The sequence below is a fragment of the Schistocerca nitens genome, chromosome 3 (genome assembly GCF_023898315.1).
Source record: "Schistocerca nitens isolate TAMUIC-IGC-003100 chromosome 3, iqSchNite1.1, whole genome shotgun sequence".
Taxonomy (NCBI): domain Eukaryota; kingdom Metazoa; phylum Arthropoda; class Insecta; order Orthoptera; family Acrididae; genus Schistocerca; species Schistocerca nitens.
In genome coordinates this window covers 254166541-254190340 of record NC_064616.1, presented here as the reverse complement: position 1 = coordinate 254190340, position 23800 = coordinate 254166541, and the positions used below count along the sequence as shown (strand labels likewise).

General features: G+C 39.2%; 1 protein-coding gene across 1 annotated transcript in view; it reads right to left on the bottom strand.

Moving 5' to 3' along the window:
• Positions 1 to 23800, bottom strand: part of LOC126248219 (uncharacterized) — a 185473-nt gene that overhangs the window by 19550 nt on the left and 142123 nt on the right. Inside the window, exons 5-9 of the mRNA XM_049949042.1 lie at positions 16704 to 16832; positions 16232 to 16403; positions 5559 to 5704; positions 5285 to 5442; positions 5026 to 5198 (exon numbers count right to left, since the gene is read on the bottom strand). Of these exons, the coding sequence (XP_049804999.1) occupies positions 5026 to 5198; positions 5285 to 5442; positions 5559 to 5704; positions 16232 to 16403; positions 16704 to 16832 (778 nt within the window). The remainder of the gene's footprint in view (positions 1 to 5025; positions 5199 to 5284; positions 5443 to 5558; positions 5705 to 16231; positions 16404 to 16703; positions 16833 to 23800) is intronic.

Here is a 23800-nt window from a genome sequence, read left to right as displayed (position 1 = left end):
GATGAATTTACTAATGTTCGTTGGACACATGTGCAAATTTTCACATAAAATTTGAATAAAATCCATGATGCCTGAGCAGAAAAATTTACAAAATGAGGCGACTTATCATAGAATTACCCATATCCTACTCTTCTTTTGCATTTTTAAGTGGTGGTTATGCAGGGGATGATGGCTGATTCACCCTTTCACATGCACTTGTTGCTGCTGCAGCAATAGCTGCTGTTCTAAACAATCTAACCAGCACCGTGCCAGCATCAGGAATTTTGGATCCATGGTTGTTGGAATCATACAGTTGGTTAGTTGCTCACTACCTTGTCATTAGTTATACATCTGGGTTGTACAGAATATAATTTACCCACAGTCGTAGTTATAATGAGGTACACAACAGTAGCATCTGAGAAGACATGTAATGGAAGTCAATTTTTTGTAAGTGAGCATTAAAAACTGGCAGTTAGTTTCTTGCAGATTTGATGTAATAACCACACATTGTCGCCATCTTGGAGAGGGAGAGAGGGGCGAGGGAGGGAGGGAGGGAGTGAGGGAGGGAGGGAGAGAGAGATGTACAACTTTAATATTAGGAAAACGAAAGGAAAAATCATTGCCCATTCAGTATGTAGGATCCATTGCAGCATCTCCTGGAATAATTTGGAAAAAGAAAAACCTAAATTAGGATTCCTGTGTTATGTAAACAAGTCTCATTCTGTTTACATTAACTGCTTGCATAATTCCTAAGGACTTAACAACACAAACAGAGTTGAAATACTCATAGGTGATTAGTAATGTCAAGTGTTCTATCCACTTTCCTCATAACAAATTCCTATCACACAGGTGAGTATTAAGTATTTTTGCAGAGTATGGAAGGAGCTTGCCAAGAGAAAAGCATTCGACTACTGTTGGATAACCTGTGGTTTTTGCAGTGTTTGATGTGGCAAGATCAGGAGGGGTATTGGGAATATTAATGTAGAGGGAACTAATGATTTAATAAAACGTTCTCGGTTTTCAAGCCATGTCAATTCGAATAAAATCCTTGAGCTTTCGATGACCATCTCTGCCATCAGCGTCAGGATTTCACTGACTGCCGGAGCTGCTTCAGTTTCTTACTTATATAGGCATGATGACATCATCAGCAGCCAATCAGATAGACCCAATGTGGCGCATGTGCGTAAATCATCCCAGGCAGCTAGCAAAGCTATTGCCCATGGCAGCACCAGTGATGCCAGGTGGCACCAGGGGCATGCGCCAAGTTTGAAACTGCCGCTCCAGCGTCGTGCATCTGTCTTTGCTTTCTTTCAATGTCCAATGCCCGCCCCCATGCCCTGCTGAGTGTGTACCCCTGGTCTCTGTTGAAATTGTTGTTGTTTAAACAAATCTCAGCCACTTCCTTTATAACGGAGACACAATATGTAGGTGCATGAGCCAATACTTTTGTATTTTTGAACTGTATTTTATGTCCATTTTCTAGGCAATGCTCTGCTATGGCCAACTTCTCAAGCTCCCTTTGTTTTATATGGCGCTTGTGCTCAGTACAATGCCCTGCAACCGTGCAAATTGTTTGTCCGATATACATGCTCCCACATTCACAGGGTACACCATACATGCCAGATACTCGAAGAGCAATGTCATCTTTAACAGGGCGCAACATATCTCGTATCTTGGGGGCGGGCCAGAACACTGGTCTTAGCCCATCTTTCTGCAGCAGACATCCTAACTTGCTGCTAGTTGCTCCACAGTATGGCAGGAATGCAGTTCATTTGGCCTCTTCTACTGATTCACCAGGTGTCTTTCATCGGCTGCCCTTGAAAGCACTTGTGATGTCTCTTTCGCTGAATCCATTTTCCCCGAAAACACATTTTAAGTTCTGCAATTCAGAGTGTAGGTGGTAACTGTAAGAGATAATCTTGGCTCTATGAACCAACGTGTTCAGAACCGCTTTCTTGTGTACAGGGTGGTGGAAACTATTGGCGTTCAAGTACCGATCAGTGTGTGTTGGTTTCCGGTACACTGAATGACCACACTAAGCTCCTGCCTTCCGCTCAACCAAAACATTCAAGAATGGTAGCTTGCCATGCTTCTCCACCTCGACAGTAAATTTAATGTTGGGATGGATACCATTCATGTGATCGACGAACTGCTGGACTGTATCTTCACCATGAGGCCATATCATAGTGAAGATACACTACAACAGTTAACTGACTGCACTCACTGCCATCACAGCTTTCAGTTTTATGGTGTATTGAGAAAGACTGGACTGTTTCCTTAGCATTTTTATCCATAAACAAAATGAAATCAAAATGTAATGAGTAGGCATCCAAATCACAAAGCAAACTTAATAAATTTGTTTTTCACGGCACACAATATAAAAACAGCCTATCAAATGAAGCAAGGCAAGTTCATCAAGTATTTAATACACAAAGCAAAATAAGTAAATTTGTATATCCTACCCACTGTTAGCTCATCTTCATAAAGGTAAGACTGTGGCGTTTAATTCTGTCACTGACATAAATTTGCAAAAATATGTCTGTCAGTTATTTAAAAAAACTAACAGTGCCATCCATGTACTAAGCCATGATTATTAAATATCCAAATTACTAAGAAATTTTGATGAAATAAAGCCTATACATAGTCCCAAGCTATGTCATGAAAACCTCATAAAAATTTGTATAATAGTTTTGAAGAATAGAGTGTTCAAACAGACAGACAGACACAATGGTTTTATAGTTTTATTATTAGTATACACACTGAATTGCGAAAGAAACTGGTATAGGCATGTGGATTCAAATAGAGAGATATGTAAACAGGCGGAATATTGTGCTGCAATTGGCAATGCCTATGTAAGACAATAAGTGTCTGCCAAAGTTGTTACATCGGTTACTTCTGCTACAGTGGCAGGATATCAAGATTTAAGTGAGTCTGAACGTGACATTACGGTCGGCGCACGAGTGATGCACACAGCATCTCTGAGGTAGAGATGAAGTGGGGATTTTCCCGTATGACCATTTCATGAGTGTACTGTGAACATCAGGAATCCAGTAAAACATCAAATCTCTGACATCACTGTGGCTGGAAAAAGACCCTGCAAGAACGGGACCAACGATGACTGAAGAGAATCGTTGAATGTGACAAACGTGCAACCCTTCTGCAAATTGCTGCACATTTCAATGACGGGTCATCAATAAGTGTCAGTGTGTGAATCATTCAATGAAACATCATTGACATGGGCTTTCGGAGCCGCAGACCTACTCGTGTACCTGTGATGACTGCACGACACAAAGCTATATGCCTTGCCTGGGCCCGTCAGTACAGACATTGGGTGGCTGTTGATGACTGGAAACATGTTGCCTGGTCGGGTGAGTCTCATTTCAAACTGTATTGAAGGATGGACGTGTATGGGTGTGGAGGCAACCTCATGAATTCATGGACCCTGCATGTCAGCAGGGGACTGTTCAAGCTGTAGAGGCTCTGTAATTGTGTGGGGCATGTGCAGTTGGAGTGATATGCAATACTTGATATGTCTAGATACTACTCTAACAGGTGACACATACGGAAGCGTCCTTTCTGATCACCTGCATCCATTCATGTTCATTGTGCATTCCGACGGACCTGGGCAATTCCAGCAGGACAATATGACACCCTACACATCCAGAATTGCTACAGAGTGGCTTCAGCAATACTCTTCTGAATTTAAACACTTCCACTGGCCACCAAACTCCCCAGGCATGAACATTATTGAGCACATCTGGAATGCCTCATGGTGTCAGTTCCCTCCAGTACTACTTCAGACATCATTCGAGTCCATGCCACATCATGTTGCGGCACTTCTGCATGCTCACGGAGAGCCTACATGATATTAGGCAGGTGTACCAGTTTCTTTGACTCTTCAGTGTAGTTGGTGGTGACTTCAATTTATTACATTAACAGTATATATAGTATTAGTATATATCATATTATTAGTATATATTTGGACAATAACTGTGAGTACATATGTTCTTTCCTCCTCCCACTTTTCCAAAGAAGACTAGCTGAGATTTACTATTTGTATAAACTACTTCACACAGAACTAAATTCTCCAAGCACTGTGATGCAAATGGACTCATATACTCACTCTGTGTGTTCTGCAGAACAACCATTAAGTAATGTATTAGTAACCATTCCATGAAGCCACATTATCCAAGCACTGTAGTCCAAATAACACAACATGCTCACTGTGTTTGCTCTAAAGAAAGCTCAAGTTCATCAGCTATGTTACTATGTTCAAGTTCTTGGGTAGAGGGCTATTCAGTGCTCTTCATCTTCACTGTACATTTATTGGTTACCTTTACTGATTTCACCATTTATATTGTGCAATGAGTATTTCAATATTGTTTTCAAATAGTATATTACTTGGAAATTTCTCACTTTTGAAAAAAAAAACAAAAAACTGAGTGAGGCAATGTATTAAGTGTATCATACTTTTAACTGGAGAAATGTAACAATATTATGAAAAGGTAGTTGATACTCACCATACAGCGGAGATGCTTAAGTGGCAGCTGGCACAAAAAAAAAGGCTGTCAGAAAGTGAGCTTTCAGCTGCCTACGCCTTCGTCACAAGTAGACAAAACACACATACACACACACAACTCACACACACATGACCACAGTCTCTGGCTACTGAAGCCACTGTTGTGGCTACTGTTGTGCCTATCTGCGACTCAGTGTCTCGACTATACGGTGAGTAGTAACTATGCTTTCCTCCATAATATTGTTACATTCCACCCTGGATTTTTCTTTGTTTTAACTGGAGAAGCCTGATTCAAATAATGTGACCATCTTGGTACTGTAAGATGATATTTCACTGTTTAATTTCTCTTTATCCCCCAACTTAAACCTACAACTGTCTCACATACAAAGCAGAATCCTTCAAAATCAGTTACACATTCTAAGTGTTCAAACAAAGGCAACTTTCAATGTAAATCAAGAAAAAATTGTAGATACAATCACATACACAAATCTATCTTATATACGAGTAATTGCCACTTGTCAACTCACTATGTTATTTTGGGCTGTTTCGGGGCTCATGTAATTCACTGCTCCATGATACTTTGTCCTCCGAATTTTGTCACATGGAAGTACAGTTTTGTAAGACGATACAAAGTCTGTCAGCTTTAATACACCACGGAAGAACACAAAATTTGATGGTTTTAGGTCACCATGAATAACACCTGGAACATCATCAGCACAATAAATGAGGCTGCTTATAGACATAAATCTGAAATTTCATTTAATCTACAATACTGTTTGCACTCACCGCATTTATGCACTTCATTGACTGTTGTTAACATTTCATTCCAAAAATACAAAATATCATGCATGTTTAAATCATCGACGCTTTCAATTAGTTGTGCTAAGTCCACATCTCCCATTTCCTGCTGAATGAACAGTGACCGTACAGCCTGGTATTCCTTGCTGAAACAGAGATTACTGTCATTTTTATCTACATCAGTATAAATGAAATGTTTGCACTGAGTCTTGTGGAAGTGAGAATAACCTTAGTCATTAATAAACATCTGTAAGAAACTTACTACTGAAACATGGTAACTGCTCTTGGACATGTCTTCAAGTGCTTCAAGATTTCAATTTCATTCTGCTGGTTTAAAGCTATTTCATCATCGTTTGATATCAACACACATTTTACTGCATACATTTTCCGTTCTTGCATTTCTATAGTCTGGAAAGAGAAGAAACACAATGATCAACAGGTATTGTAGCTGAAATGTGATGTGATTATCTTGTGCATGGCAAGCTGCAAGTTCCCCATTACAACTCTGTAAAGTAATTACAAATTGAAAGTGGAACAATAAAGATGGTACATGAAATGATTGTATGGGGCTCTCATAAACCACAAGTCCAAACACTAATTATGGAGGCTATTTCTTAAGTAGCAATACAACGTAACAACAGAATTTGAAAAATATATTTGTTCTGAACAGAAAATCCCACTTTTCACTTTTTAACTAAAAAAAAGAGAATAATTCCTTAGAAAATAAAACCATCCAGTTATTTGATATGGTAGAGATATTCTTCAGTCTCCCTTTATCACATCTCCTCAATTTCCATTCTCTTGGGAGTTTTAAGGAATTGAAAAATATAAGTCAGAAATTCTTACAATGATTTTTTCCTCCTATCTTCATCATTTGCCAGGCCTCTGACCTAATGAACTGAAAGGCTGCTAGGTTATCTTCTGAGAGCCCGGAACTGAATTTTTGTAGTGCTGCCCACCTGTTTCATATTACAGATCAACATTTGTCATTTCAATAGGGGACAGGCAATTTCCTACATTATCTTGAACTTTTTGCGTGGATTCAGTGTGATATGGAAAATCAAGTTCGTGATGTGATCCAACCAATTTTAGACACTATTTCCACTGAAACAGCCCAGTTAACAACCAGTTTTAGACACTATTCTGTTGAAACAGTCCAGTTGACTTCACTGAGCATTCAACATGGCAGTTGGCTTTTAGGACTGCTATGTCTAAAAGACATAGCAATACTGGAAAATTGTCATTGGACTGAAGATCAGCAGACATTTCATATTTGGTAATGCCAGCATGGGCAAGAGAAATGTCAGCATGGGTAAGGAAGCAAATGGAAATGTTAATAAGTAAGAGCAATCTTGTGGTTAGTTAAAATCTATCACTTGATTTCTGTTCAGAAGACAACTATGTTCCAATAACACAAGGCATTCAAGAACACAAGCCCTGGTAAGTTGTTTTTGTATGTCCACAGCATACAATATGCATCCAAATCTAAAACAAGGAAGAATGACAAGGAGAAATATTTAATTAGCTCTATGGGAGCTCTTTCATCAAATGGGCCATAAGGAAGAAAATATGGAGCAAATAATATGATTTTCAGTGTTGTGTGGATGACAATCATCACTGCCAGCTACCTGTTTGTTAGGTGAACAGGAATGAAAATGTACGCAATACTGGTGAACACTGCTGCAACAATTTTCAGTCAATTTGCCTATAATGTCCATGTCTATTAATTAATTTGGGCCATTCTGGCATACTAATCTATTATTTAAACAATAGAAAATACAGGATGGAATAATGACAATATTATGAAAAGCATGGATTGCTACTCACCACATAGAGGAGACAAGCACAACAAAAAGATTGCTATACCCTTGATATTTTGGCCAAAGGGCCTTCTCCTAAAGTAGAAAACACAAACAAGAACGACACACACAAACACACACACACACACACACACACACACACACACACAAACACACACATGATCACTGTCTCTAGTGTGCATGCTGGAATTAGGGAAAGAAAATGGGTGAGCGTAGTTCGTAGGTCGAGGCTCAACAGGTTCCTCTAGCACACGAAAGTTTGGAAAATAAACTTGAAAATGCAAAGAAGAGTGGTCAATTTGATGGTCTAGGATTAATTATATTGGGTGGGAATAATGTCAGATGTGAAATACTGCACCCCTGATCAATGTGGTCAGATAGCTGTTATTTATTTTTATCTTAAAAATTTTGCCTCTCAGTGGTAGCCATCTAAAACAGTGGTGTACCAACATGAAGGTCAGCTGCTTTCACTGCCACATTGATTGACCCTAACATTTTAATTAACACAGGAAAGAGATACCTTTTTTGGATGTCACCTTCTCTCTTTTGATTAAAATCAATTACTCAAGATGAACTTATATCCTGTTACTTTGTTATTCTTACGAGTTAGTTCTTCTTGTGGACTATCCACTTAAGGTCTCATAATTGGTTATGTGTAGGCACTCATGTTGACACATTCATCCCAATGCTAATGTTGAAAGATTGGGGTTTATGAACCACATTGGTTAAATGAGAAGCATGGGAAGTGCTGATTCATGCTGGTAGAGCTTGTGTACATGGGTAAACCTAATACCCATTTAGTCATATTCTCCCTTCCCATTGACAGGATCCATCTGCTCTTGCTAGAGCAAGGGCATTGATGCAGAGCAAGTCAGAACTTGAGCATCCTTCTACAGGTCTCTCATTATTATAGTGCATCTAGCAACCAAATTGCACAAGCTGGAATGCAACCCACTGTGCAAAAACATGAACATTTGCATCACTTCAAGCCATATGCAACATTTCATCTGCAACAATGTGAAGTTCAGCAAGCCACCTTAGTGTTTAGCCATCGTCAAGAGTGGCAGCTTGCCTAACATACATGCAATGCTACAGCCAGAGAGCTCACCAAACAAATTAGGAATAGCTGGCAGAGTTCCCTCAGATTCTCACTATTTAGCACCACCCAGGAGGCATGAGTATGTTAAAGAACACTACATACATGGATGGCTAGCATTAGACCAGTTTACAGTTCTATGCATGTTAGCAAATACCAGTCACCAACCCCAGGTATTTCCTTGACTATTGAGCTTCTGTAGTCGTTCACAGTTGGGGTATTTATTCTTTAAGGAGTAACACCGTCATAGAATTTTCAAGAAATCATTTGTTTTTTCTGGCTTAGAAGATGCTTTGAACCTTCTAAAATATGAGGCACAAAGTCTAATCCCTGAAAGAAATTTTTCAATGGAACTCTGAGCTCCTCCTCTAGTGCCTCAGATGGCCTTACACCATGCTCACCAACTTTATACCCCCTGTAGTGTCTGGATATAGTTAGAAGCATTTCAAAACAATAATACATTAGCTTGGCATCAGTACGTGTACCAAGAAGACAACTCGTTTGCTTAGAAACTTGATTTTAGTGTGCAGTATTTATTTTTGATAGTTTATTTGTGATCTTATCCAATGCAGCACTGAAGCAGTATGTCATAAAAGCGTCCAAATAATAGATATGAGGGTGAGAGCAGTTCAGAAGGAGTCACTGCCTCTGCAAAGAAACTGAAATTCAGCGACCATGATTTTGATGTGAAGTATGGATCGCACTATAGGACTATAAATTTACTTTCCATTTTCCCTTTTATTTCTCAACACATTAAATGTAAAACATGCAATGCAGACATCACATTGCAAGAACAAAGTCATTGAGGCTTAGGCATCACAATAATTATTGCTTGTCAACTGCCCAGAAGTTACTATACCAAACAGTAAGAGTATCTAGCACACATATGAAATCAACTCCCAAATCATCAAAGCAATACAACTGCTTGAAGTAAGGCTAAATGGAATTCTAAAGTTTTGTGCATTCATGTAATTGCCACAACCAATATTTCAGTTGCTCTATGATAAACTAGTGGATATGATTTCTATCACAATGGCAACAGTATGATAGGTCAGTCCTGGAACAGCAGATTAGTGGTAAGAGATTGTTCATGTTTATAACCACATTTCAAAAGTTCAAACACATTTCTGTCAGAAAACGATTTTTCAAAATGTCACACAACTCCAACAATTTTCAATCCTTTTATTTGAAAATTTCACCACAACTTTGAAATAACATTTCAAAGTGGATCATCTAAGGGATTTTTGATGAGTTGAATTAACACTCCATTACATGCTATGTATGTGACAGATACACGGTTGAGCATGTTTGATGACAGGTTTAGCCATGCACGGGCAATGTTGTCTTCCTCTCTCCTGTTCCTCAAGCACATGTTCCTTAACAGGTTAGTCAAGCATTGTTGCATATCCCACACATGAGAGGCAATTAATTTACTTTTGTATCTGATAGATATGTCACATGTTTTAAGTAAGTATTTCTAAATGTTTCATTTTTTTTATTTTACCCTTCAATTTTCTTTTTAGTGTAGATTGTGATACCTTGTGATTATAATTATTTTTGTGAAAATGCGATTTGTGTACCTGATACATACTCATGTAGCTCTCTGATACAATGCATGTATTTATGTTAGTTTGTCTATTCCAAATTTTCTGACTAACTTTATTTTGTCCAAGGTACTTGTACATAACTTGTTTTTCCAAAACCCAGATTTTTTATTGTCAGATTCAAAATGGTGACAAAAACAGCACAGTATGATCTTGATAACCCCATCAACATCCAACAAATTCACCAACTTCTATTTGATGGCTTTGAGCAGAGTGATGATAAAGAAAGTCTACCTTCATTAGCTTCAGCTCCTGAAGGAATATCAAACATCATTCTAGAGGTTCCACAAGATGGAGTAGACACTGAGAGGAGAGGTTCAAGAATGTGAAGAGAATTATGACACTGAACAAAGTGATTCAGACCTCCACCTAATTTTAGAGGCATTGAAACCTCTTATATATGTCTCAAAAAGCAACTCCCAGGCACAGTCGGAAAGGCAAAAGAGTCACAGATCATTTTGGAAAGCTGGCTCTGTTTATTTTATGACAGCATGTTAAAAATTGTTGTAATTTTCACTGACTAATATACTGATAGCATCCAACATAGTTATTCATGTGAAGAGACGCTAAAAAGACCGACAAAATTGAAATAAAAACATTTATTGGTGTTCTCTATACTGCTGGAATTTATAAAGCAGGGAAACTGCGCCTTTCAGATTTATGGGTTGGTGATGGATTCCGAATTGAGATACTCTGTCTCACCATAGGCATTAACCGGTCTCACTTCTTATTTCAAACTCTAAAATTCAATGACAGACAAACCAGAGAAGAGAAAAGAGCACTTAATTATCTTGCCCCTATAAGGGGCATTTTTTAAAAATTCATCAAGAGGTGTAAAGAGATATACCAAGCAGAAGACTTCACCATCAATGAGAAATTGGAGGCTTTTAGGGGTATGTGCAACTTTATTCAATATATACCTCCCAAGCCAGCCAAATATGGAGTTAAAATATTTGCTGCTATAGATTCAAGCATGTGTTATACATGCAACAAGGAAATTTATGCAGGCAAGCAACCTGATGGCCCTTTCCAGGTTAGTAATAAATCTGTGGATGTTGTTCCATGTCTGGTAGCCCATCTCAGAAAATCCAGTTGTAATATAACAGCTGAAAACTGGTTCAGTGATGTTACTCTCCTTCGGCCCTTGTCAGCAAAAGACAGCCAGTCATATGTGGGGACTTTAAAAAAGATCAAATGGCTAATTCCAAAAGAAATGAAAGATGTAAGAAACAGAGAGGCATTCTGCAGCATTTTGCTTTCAAGAAAGAAGGCACTATAGTTTCATATGTGCCACACAACAAAAAGAATAAGAAGAATATGCTCTAGATTTCCAGTATGTATCTCGATGGAGCAATTGATGAAGTAAGTGGGGAAAAAAGAAAACCAGAAATGATTATGTATTATAATAAACATAAACTTGGTGTGGACATGGTTGACAAAATTTGTGCTCCTTAGTGTCCACAGAGGCATGAAAAGGTGGCCAATGGCAGTGTCTAAACACAGTTGGTATCAACAGCTAAGTTATTTGCCTCGGAAATGGACAAAACATGCTACCTCTCTGACTTTTCCTTCCTCAGTTTGAGAAAAAGGGCATAAATGGATCATTGCATTAGGTGATCACGGCTCCCACTACGGCCTTACGTCATAAAGAACTTCTTCCTCAAGATCAAATACCACAAACTTCAAGCAATTCTGCAACATCTGATGCTGAAGCCCATAAATGTAAGCGCCACCAACCTTGCTGGGACAATGAAAATAAAATGGTCCAAAGGACGTGGCCAATATTTATGCCTACAACCAAGCGACTATTTTTGTGTTGGTAGCTGTAAAATCGATCATGACAATGATGAAAGTAATTCAGAGTGACGTTCTGTAAAAGTAGGGGTTATTGGGGACATTGTTTTGTTTGTTTCCTTTTTACTAGTACTTGCAGTACTAGTCAGGTTTAACTCTTTTGACTGAATTTCTATGAACTAGTTTATTCAAAAAGTTTATACATTGTTTATTTAATAAATAAAATTTTTACTTTGATGTTGTATGGGTACTTTTTCACCTGGGGAACCCAAAACGTTACTTTTTCTGTTAAGTAAATGTGTATCTCACAGATACAAGGTGTGTATTCGAGTACAATTGGGTGATGTGTGTAAATGAGTGTTAAACAATATCTGTTAATAAATAACTGTCCTTTTCTTTGGTGAAAACTGATTCTCTTTATTCAAACACTTGCCAACTACACAAAAATTAATATTCCTAAAATCCCCTATGTGATTTACTAGCTACACTCTGTTATAACTTCTTTTTTGCACACTGTGTGGTTCTTTAGTGGATACAGGAGTGCAGAACAGATGCTGTTCATGAACAGAGGATGAAGAGACTAATTTATTCTACATCCCATATCAAATAGTAAAAACAATACATAACTGTAGATGTAGTTGCAGCATCAGTCGCTACCAGTGGCTTTGAATATTGAAACATATACAGATACAAAAGATTTATAAATATGTCACTCTTCAATACAATGTCTACACAGATGATGTCATGCCCTGGCCACTATAAAAATCTGTAAATGTTATTGAACTGGCAAAAAAATAAAAATGGCTCAGTGCATGAATGTTCAAACTTTAATACACGCACTGATACAGCTCCGGAGAGGGAATGCTTGCATCTCACTGGCAACAGCATAATCGTTTGTGGCATCACCCTTGTGCCGCAGTGGCAGCTGTAGGAAACGCAGCGGCGTAACTGGAAGCATATGTATTTCAAAGTGTGGCTAACTGGGTAGTGGCTGATACTACAAACTCATGTAGATTACATAGATTATTTTCTTTTTTCCAGATTCAAACTGGCACCAGTTAAAATGTGTGTCACAGATAGGCTGTTACAGTCATGTTATGCCTTAACACCCAACTCTGGCTCCAATTACAATGAACATCTTCATAATAGCAGCCTTCGAATACCCTACAAGTACAGAAATATGTGGGATCAATGCATAACTTGCTCCCTATTAAGTACTAATATTTTCATTTCCCAATCACAAGTGAATGTTGACTTGCTCAGATAGCTCAGCACCTTAAAGCATCCATTTCTAGGACATGGGCAGGAGCATCACCCCACGATCAAATTCACCTTGCAGTTTAACTAAGGGGACTTGTGTGCTGACCAGCCTGGATGTAATTTTTAGGTGGCTTTCCACATCCCTTTAGGCACATATCACACTGGTGCCCATGTTCCACCTCAGTTACATGATGTGACACACTGAAGTACCATACCAGTCCCGATCTGGCATTTGGTGGATTTAAGGCACCACACTGGACAGATGGATGGATCTGGTATCTGATCAGGTTCTGTACCAACAACTGGGCATGTTCTGCTGAGGATATTCCTCCCTATTTTATGGAGGTTTAGGGTGTGCTACCAATTTCAAAGCTCACATCACAATGAAACCGACGACATGCCCAAAACTGATGGGGTGCCCCAGTTTTTTTCATGCCCACTCAGTCCCAGTAACTTAACAGGTGCAAGACAAATTGGAACTACATCCAGTTACATCTTTGGGTGTTATCAAACCTGTCTTCTCTATTGATAGGACTGCTCTGTTGGTAATTATGAAGAAAACTAACAGCAGCCTTCAGCTCTGTGGTGTTAAATTCACAGTCTATTATTGATACCTATCCCTTACCCCGCCTGGACAAACTCTTTATATGGCTTTCCAGGTGCCAATATTTTTCCAAAATAGATTGTCAGAAGCCTGTTTACAATTCCCCCTGGGTGATGATACCAAATGTCTTCTCATAGTGAATACCCCCTTCGGGTTATATCAAGACCAGTGACTGCCATTTGGTGTGGCTAGCACACATGTCAGTTTCCAATGATATTTGGAGCAACTCACAACTTCTGTGCCAGAGTGCATCAACTACCTGGATGATACTGTGGTCTCAGGTTCCTCAGCAGATGAACATTTGTGCCTTGTTCACAGCGGTACAGGCCACCAGTTTGAAATGTTACTTGGACAAATCACAATTTTTTTCATCCACCTACCATCGCCCTCAGTTTTGAAGTCTTGCATGCTGGTGTCAAGCCTTTACTCTAGCACGTCAAAGCCATTACAGCTTTGCTGCATTCGCCAACATCATAGAGTTGCAAGCCATTCTCAGGAAGATTGCATACTACCATAAATGTCTTCCTGGTGCAGCCACACTGGCCCAGCCATATTCTCTCTTACAGAAAGATGTTCCTTTTCACTGGTCGCCCGGCTGTGAGAGTTCTTTTACCCTATTAAATACACTTGACACCTTGCTTGGTTAGCTTCCAACCAGGCCATCATCTTGTTTCCACCACAGATGCCTCCCTGTATGGCCTTAGGGTCGTTCTCATGCACAAATATGCAGATGGTTCCCAACGCCCTATTGCTTATGCTTCCAAAACTCTCAATCAGATGCAACAGCACTACTTGCAGATACAAAAAGAAACCCTTGCTATTGTGTATGCGCTCAAAAAATTTCATATTTTCCTAAAAAATTCTAAGTTTCATTTGATTACTGATCATAAACCTGTGGTTTCTTTTTTCAACAATTCTGCATCTTTGCCAGACAAAGCAGCTCACCACCTGCAATGCTGGGCTCTGATTTTGTCATGCTATAAATATGAGATTCATTTACAACCCACACCACAACACACTTATGTGGATGTTCTTTCTTGGTTGCCGATTGGTCCCGATCCAGCATTTAATCAGGATGAACTGTTGTGCTTCCATTTAGACACTGAAGTCAAAATACTGTGGACAAAATTGCTGGCCTCTCCGTATGTGTTTTGGCCGGGTATTGACAATGAGATCACATGCATTTTGACAGCCTGTCTGCAGTGTGCCACCCATCAAGTGGTGGCATGGGCATTTCTTTTCCCGTGGCCTGGCCCCAGCACCTCTGGGAGTATATTCCTGCCGATTCTGTGGGACCTTTCCTTAACTCCTTTTGGCTTGAAGCTGATGCTTTCTTAAAATTCCCTTATGTGGTTTGTTGCCCATCCATATCCATGGCAGCTACAGTCACAGACCTCTCAAAGATTTTTTTCCCCTTAGAACGACTGTTGTATACACTTGTCACAGATAACAGTCCACTGTTTGTGTCTCACGATTTTGAAGATTTTTGTACAGATAGTGAGTGGCATCTGGCATGTTATATCCCCTCCCTTTCATCCTCAGCACAATGTAGAGGTGAAGCAGCTGGTCTGTACATTCAAAACCCAGATGAAAAAATATATCATTCAATCTTGTCTTGACGCAGCACTTGATAGGTTCTTGAGTTCATATAGGTTCACTCCAGTCAATGAACGCAGCCTGATGGAGCTGCTTCACAGCTGCCAGCTCCATATGCCACATATGCCACCTAATCTGCTCTGGCCAACACCCAGCTACCCATCAGCACCCACACACAATGATTCCATCCGGGCTCCATAGCCTGGGTCTGCAGGTCTGACCAGTGCATTAAGTGGATATTAGCAGTCATCCATCATTGCTCAGGCAATGCATCGTGCACACCTCTGATGGCTTGGTGTCATGACACAACAACCAGCTCCGACCACATGTGACTGACAGTGCACCAGAGAGCCCTCTGCTCCTGTGGCCACATTCACCATCTGTGCTGGTCCACATGGCATGGTCCACACCTCCTCCAGCTCCAGTGCCATCTTCACTCTGGGGGCTGACTGAAGAGTAATCAATGCTGGGCCACCTTCATGTTCGCAGCCCCTGTCACCGGAGTCGTCTTCTCCACTGCCTACATTTTTGAGTGGCTGACCAGATGTGGACATGGGTACAGCACCATCACCAATGTTCCCTTTTGACCTCTCAAGGTGGAGTGGGTGCCATATTTTCCTGTGCCAGCATGACACCTGCTCCAGCAGTCGTCACCTACCGATGAAGACATGGACATCTGTACATGAACACTTCTCCTCAAGAGGGAAAAAGTAATGTAATTATATAGTGTGAGTGAGCATAATCAAACAGTGCATGATACACGTGCCTCCACAGCCAGCCTAGAGAGGTCGCTACACAACCTGGACCTCTGTGTGTACAACAGCCCAACATAAGCCCTTGGCCTCACTTACATTTACTTGATTATTGTATGCTTACCTACGAGACTGTATATTGATCTGTTCTATAGTTATTTGTACTGTTCCATACTTCATTCATTGTTATTGAGGATCTCTTCATGTGGAAGCAAAACAAAACTTGGTTGGTGTTACTTCTGATATTGTGTCCGTACAACATTACAACAGTTTTATAATTCTATATTTTATTATAAAATCATTTGGAAATTTCTTCTGAAACCTTCAGAAATGTGTGACACTGAAAGAGTTAAAGCATATATAAAATAAAACAAGCTTTCTGACAAAAGTCTTATTTAAACTTAATTACCCTGCACATAACACTTGATGGTCCATAGCCCATAACATCCACAATTCTGCAACGTTTTCCTCTTACGTTGACATAGATTGGGCTTCTTATGCGTGCATATTCAAATCCGTTGGTATGCCCTTGTACATTGGCAGCAGAAGCAGCTCTTGGAACATCATGTCCTCGACAATGCCTACAAAATATTTTAATGTGAATATTGTTCCATAAATACACTTCTAAAGAATAAACTTTATGTATCTATTCAAGAGACTATAGCTCAATACAAAGTTCCATTTTTTGAAAATTGATATATAGTCAACTGGAAGTATGTGACTTTTGTAAATGTTTGTAAAATAACTGTATAGTGTATAGTATTTTGTCACAACTGAAGATGTCAGTTGTCTGCCATAACCAGTAATATGAATATTTTACATGCATTTAAATGATTGTTCATGAAATAAATTATCATACAAATTTAAGTTGTCATTAATACCTTTTACTACCAGTACCACTTTGGTTATTTGTTGCAGTATCGTCAGAAAAATCGTCTGGGAGAGCTCGTTTATTGGACTGCTGCTGCTGTGGGCCTTCTTTAGTCAATTGCTCCTCTGATGTCTCTGTACTGTAATATGAACACAGATTAAATAATAACAATGATTTACATCCCTGCTCACACACCATTACATATCAGCTTTAGTTCAAACCTCACACAAATGGGAGATAACAACTGAATTTTAAGCACATGAAGAAGTGCTTATAATGCAATATACTCTACAGTAACTCTTGTTTGTCATTGTTTTTCTATAATATAATGTTTGAAACATTGTGTTCACTGTAAACTAAGGTGCTCTAAACTCTTCTGCCTATCTGAAAAAGCAAATACTAGAGACACTGAAAAATCTATGGTCATTGCTCACCATATAATTTAAACAGAAAGAATTTTATTACAATTTGGTTAGCTATTCAGTCACATATTTATTAGAATCAGCACTAAATATCAAAAACTCAATGCTGATGGCTGTTGAGATTATCATCTCACTAACTTAAGTTGTATTTAAAATAGAGAAGTGCTTTTCACAGTCAGGGTGTTTACATGGACAAGGAAAAATAATTCCAGGATTTTTCGCAGATTTCCCGGTTGAAAACACACTTTCTCCCGGGTGAAAATACACTTTTTCCGTGTTAAGTGACAGTATACTTTTTCTCGGCACTTATCAATCCTTTTATGGTTTATGGTTTTATACACCTGTGTAGAATTTCCCAGCACTTTAGAGAATGAAACTCAGGAGGAAAAAACACGTTTTGGAAAGATCTTTGATGTGCAGCAACATATGCACTGCATATTTCGGTGTTACGAAGGTATAAATTCGAATTCCACCAAACACTGCATGTTGCTTTCCAAAGCATTAAAATCGAGATTGCGACGCGCTTTTGTAAGCGAGTCACAGCTCATGTCACCTGATCTCGCCAGCTGATGACAGCATTTGACACGTGATATAGTCAGATCACTCTTAAGTAGCGCGAACACACAAATAAGAAAAATTAATGGATTAAATTAATGTACAATTGTTGCTACAAGAAAAGCAAAGCTATCACATATAATATTGGTCTCTAAGATTAATAAGCTGCAAGAGAAGCTAAGCTTCCACATGTATTGTTGATCTTTTTTGCGCATCATACATCACATAAATGTGCCAGTAAATTTTTTTAATAACGACGTAAATGTCTGATCTTCTGGGCTCGAAATTCTTCATATGGTCGTCCCCAAACAGTTGATTTTTAAATGAGAGTCAAACGCTCTGTGATTTAAGAAATTCGTCGTACACTCTCTCACATAGTTTATCTTACATAAAAGGAAATTTACTTTGAAAGTAACGCTTTTCAAAGCAATATTCGCAATATTTTTCCGTGACCTGTTAGAAAGGTACGTTTCAGCAGTTGCCAGAGAGCACCAGATAACAGGCGTCACTGCACTTGCGCAGCTACGATGACGCAGGAAGCCCGCATGTTCATACGTGTGAAACATTAAAAGATCTTGCATTAAAATGAATCTAATGTAAGAAACTGCCACGTCACGCTCATTGGAGGCAATTTGTTGTTAAGAAGCACTGCACAGTCTTCCTAAAGCCTTTGACACACTTTGCTGTTGGCAGACGCTTGTAAGAGCACTGTGTTTTGTTGTTGTATATGGCGCATTTTCTTTGCGACTTAAGTTTTATTTTCGTTTTTTTCTCTCGTTCATGTTTTGTTGCTGCAGTATTATTCTGCAGAAGTGGGATACACTAAATTTTTTTGTTAGAGTATTGGTTCTTACCAGTCAAAACCACAAAAATTTAACTGAAAACTAAAACAATTAAAAATTCCCAGAACTCAAAAAGATTCCCGGGTTTTTCCCGGTTTTCTCCCGGATGAAAAAATTCCCGGGTTTTTCCCAGATCTCCCGGTTGTCCCGGGTCGTAGACACCCTGACAGTACTGAAAAATTTTAAAATAATTTGATCATTAGCTTCACTATTTTTTCTAGTTCTTTTCAGACGTAATCCGTTTTAGCTGCATCAACTATTAGTAATTAATATATCTGAAATTTTTTCACACAAGATGCTGCCCACTATGTTCAAATGGTATGGCGAGGAACACAAATGATTACAAGGGAATAAAAAACTGTACATGACTAAATACTTCAAAATAAATGAATATTGGTTCATTTTATTTTCTGTCTTTTCAGAAGTATAAACTTTTGCTGTTGAAGCATTTCTCTGAAAACCTCTTACACAATAGTGATCACTGATGCCACTGAAATCCAGAAGAAACAGCATCTTGTTAGAAAGGGTATGCAATACATTACTTACAAGGCAAAGGAAATTACAGCAGGAAGCCCTAACAAGTGAATAATCATTTAATACATTCTAATTTTAACATTCTGTTTCCATTACATGCACCCTGCTAAAATAGAACTGATGGAAACATTGCTTAAAGCATTTGAATCAGAATAAAAGGGAAGAACAGAACCAAATGACTAACTGACTTGAATATATCATCACATTTAAAAACTGGTTCAGACAAATGACTTCAGTTATGTTTGTTTCTCTGTAATATTTAGCATCATCACTACTGAAACTTAAATAAACACCATGTATAAATCCAAAAAGTATAGTTTCTGGCAAAAATTAATAATACAAAAACATACAGATCATTTTTCAAGATTAACTGGGAGGAATTTCATTGTGTTCTAAAATGCTAATATCATGTAATCTATAGCCCAACAAACTTGTGTTTCAGAGGTAAACAGACAAAGAACTTAGTGATCCCAAGACCAAATGAAAAATGGAACACTAAGAATGAAATTCTATAGCCTGTAGTATTTTCTTCTCTGGAAAAACAATACCAAAACAAGTACGTATGCATAGTTCAGCTCAAGTAGTTTTATAGTTTCACAATACACCACTGTCCTTCCCAGTACACAGTCTGCTTTGGTACACTATACAAGGCACGACAATAAAGTAATAGTCTGATGTGAAAAACAATGTTGCTTACCGTTTTAGTCAAGTTTAGTGTTGTCGCCTTCAAAGTAGTTCCCTTCTGATTGCACACACTTCTTCCAGTGCTTCTGACATTGATGGTAACATTTCTGGAACTCATCTTCTGTAATATCCTCCAAGACCCTCATCACAGCTTTTTGGACATCATGCGTTGTTTGAAAATGGTGTCCCTTGACTGCCGTTTTGACTCTTGGAAATAGAAAAAAGTTGCACGGAGCGATATCTGGTGAATAAGGTGGCTGTGGTAGTACTGTAATTTGTTTTGAGGTTTAAAATTGCTGTACTGACAGAGCAGTATGGGATGGCGCATTATCGTGATGCAGAATCCAGTTATCAGCAATGTTGGCACGGACACGAAGAACTCTTTTATGAAGTCTTTCTAAAATTTCTTTGTAGTAATATTGGTTAACTGTTTGTCCAGGAGGCACCCACTCTTTATGAACAATTCCCTTGGAATCAAAGAGGCACGTAAGCATGCATTTCACTTTTGACTTTGACATGTGAGCTTTTTTTGGTCTGGGTGATCCCTTTGAGCACCATTGCGAACTTTGGCATTTTGTCTCTGGATCGTACTAAAAAAACCAACTTTCATCACCAGTGACAACACGATTCAACAATTCTGGATTGATTTCCGTTTGCTCTAACAGATTGGATGCCACATGTTTCCGTGTTTTCTCGCTGTTGTGGTGTGACATTTTTGGGGACCATTTTTGCACAAATCTTTCTCATACCAAGATCTTCAGTTATTATCAGACGAACCATTTCTCGATTGATGTTCAGTTCTTATGCAATCATTTTCATCGATAATCTTCAATCAGATCGTACAAGTTCACGCACCCTGGCCAAGTTGACATCCATCTGTGAGGTTGATGGTCGTCTACTGTGGTCTTCATCTTCAACATTCGTTCTGCCTTCACTAAACATTTTATGCCAACGAAAAACTTGAGCTCTTGACATAACCTCCTCTCCAAAAGCCTTCTGAAGCTTACCGTAAGTTGTCGTCACGTTTTCACCCAATTTAACGCAAAAAGAAATGGCATACAGTTGCGCAATATTATGCGGTTCCATTTCCGTGATGAGAGACACGAACACGTGTTAACTTATTACAGCACAACTCATGACAGAGCAGTTGCATCAATGTCCCGCTTGGACTAGAAGTAGCTTATAGACCAAGATCAAAGATATTATGCCTATGCAAGCCTGCAGGGTTGCCACATCTTGCAAAGAAAATCAGTCTCATTACTTTATTGTCGCACCTTGTATATACATTTGAGTGTACTCACATAGGTTTTCCCCTTTAAAATTTGTCTTGAATATGATTTTATACAATGTGTTCATATTTTTAATGTTCTCTTAACTGTACTAGTAAATTTCTTATTTAAATGAAAATAAACATACTACATGGGGTAGTCATAGCGTTTTAATTATCACCTAGGGTAAATGATGCTGTAACTATGAGCATCTGTAGAAAATCATCCAAGAGGGGAAAAGACTCTAAAATTGACATTTTAATATAACTAATTCAGTGACTTTAAAAATGTGTTGCATCCTAATAACTTATTCTGACAGGGAATAGACAAAACTTATTGTACCTCATATGTCTGACAGTTATACTCTCAGTATGTATTTTAACCATACCTAAAAGATAAGCCCTTTTCATTAGTATCTGTGAAATCCAACAAGTTACTAAACGTAGTTCAATAATATTTGCAAAATGTATTTTTACTCATACATCAATGGTGTGTTGATACTGAAAGAAATCCTATTGGATATTAGCAAAAACATCCATCAAAAAATGCCCTTGTTTGATACTCCTCTAATTGGAGAAACAGGAAATAAACATATAAAAATAATGCTTATTCAACTTTGATACCATCCGTTTTTCTCGCAAAACTTCACGTCTGCTGAAGCTAATAGTTTTATTTCATTATTTTCATGGCTTCTATTATTTAATGCCGACTGTCATAACAAAAGTACGACCAAATGTAATTTGAAAGCTGTATTTTTTGGGTTATTTGGGTAGAATGTAAACCAGGGTCAGTGTTCAACAAGATGAATCTGAGAAATGCTTCAAAAAGAAATTCCTAATTGACTGGTGGAACTGACTGTTCAACAAGATGAATCTGAGAAATGAAACTTCCTCGCAGATTAAAACTGCGTGCCGGACTGAGACTCGAACTCGGGACCTTTGCCTTTCACGGGCAAGTGCTCTACCATCTGAACTACCCAAGCATGACTCACGCCCCATCCTCACAGCTTCACTTCTGCCAGTATCTTGTCTCCTACCTTCCAAACTTCACAGAAGCTCTCCTGCGAACCTTGCAGAACTATCACCCCTGGAAGAAAGGATATTGCGGAGACATGGCTTACCCACAGCCTGGGGGTTGTTTCCAGAATGAGATTTTCACTCTGCAGCAGAGTGTGTGCTGATATGAAACTTCCTGGCAGATTAAAACTGTGTGCCGGACCGAGACTCGAACTCAGGACCTTTGCCTTTCGCGGGCAAGTGCTCCACCATCTGACCTACCCAAGCACGACTCACGCCCCATCCTCATAGCTTTACTTCTGCCACACTCCTCTGCAGAGTGAAAAACTCATTATGGTAACAACCCCCAGGCTGTGGCTAAGCCATGTCTCCACAATATCCTTTCTTCCAGGAGTGCTAGTTGTGCAAGGTTCGCAGGAGAGCTTCCGTGAAGTTTGGAAGGTAGGAGACGAAATACTGGCAGAAGTAAAGCTGTGAGGATGGGGCGTGAGTCGTGCTTGGGTAGCTCACTTCTGGAGTGCTAGTTCTGCTAGGTTCACAGGAGAGCTTCTGTGAAGAGAAATGTTTCAAAAACAAATCCCAAACTGACTGGTGGAATTGACTTACCAAGCTAGGGCTGAACGAATATGGTCCTTGTTTCATCAGTTCCATGTGGTGTTGTGGAATCATGCCAAATGGACTATACAACTGGTAACACACAGCCTACATGTTACACTGTGATGAGAAGATTTGGGGCTGCATTTTGGTAATGTCCTCTAAAGGTGCCTATCCACCATCGCTGTAAATCAGTACAGAAACTGCCGCCGTGCCCAGGAAATGCTATAATGTATCATCAACATTCTGACAATCAAATGAGCCCAAATTACAAAGTACTTACTAAAGCCATAGTATTCCCCTATCCTCTCGGCATTGCTGAATCTGGGCTTTCGTAGTATAATAGACAATCATTTCTATAAAAGGTTGAGAATCCCATTCTGATTAAGGAGTCTGTGATCCAGATTACAGGATGGGGTAAGTGCACCCTCTTGCCCCCTCCCCCCCTCTCCACCGCATCGAGGATGCCTTTGGCTGTGACCATGAAATTTAGCGAGGGCATTAGTTCTCCTCCACATATTCATCCTTCAACGCCACACATTTTTTCCCAACAGTGGGAGACTGCAAGGAGATCTCAGTTGTTGTAGAAGTCTGTACTTTGGGTGATCAGAAAACATTCCACATTGAAAAGCACGTCATCATCATTCTGGAAATGCTGGAGCAAGTGAGGGGAGCGGGTAATTTGACAGCCCTAAGAATCTGCAAATGTAACTGTGTCTTCTTAGATATTAAATAGTTACACTTTTTCAAATGATTCATCAGTTCTTTTAATGCTGAAAATGTGACTGTCAAAAACGTTAACTGTTCTGTTACTATTCACTACATTTTTACGAGCGGGCACACTGCTTGTTGACTACCCAGTGCTCTCTACCTGTCAGGTGGATGGCGTTATTACATGCCAGCCCACAAAGCCAGAGTAAGTGTTTTTAGACTTCACTGAAGTCCCTTGAAAAGCTAAAGAAACTGATGTCGACATGGTCGAGCAAGACCAGTACATCTGAGGTGTAGTAGGTGCTTCAGAGATGGCTCAGTAAACAGCATTTCGTTTCTGCACTCATGCACTTCTTGACACACAGCACTGGGATCGAAGGGCTTTTTTTCTTTTAACAAGAGATGTTAAATTTTTGTCAACCAGGTTGTTAATCCAAGATCCCCATTTTCTTATGACACACAATGTTCCACCACTGAGCCC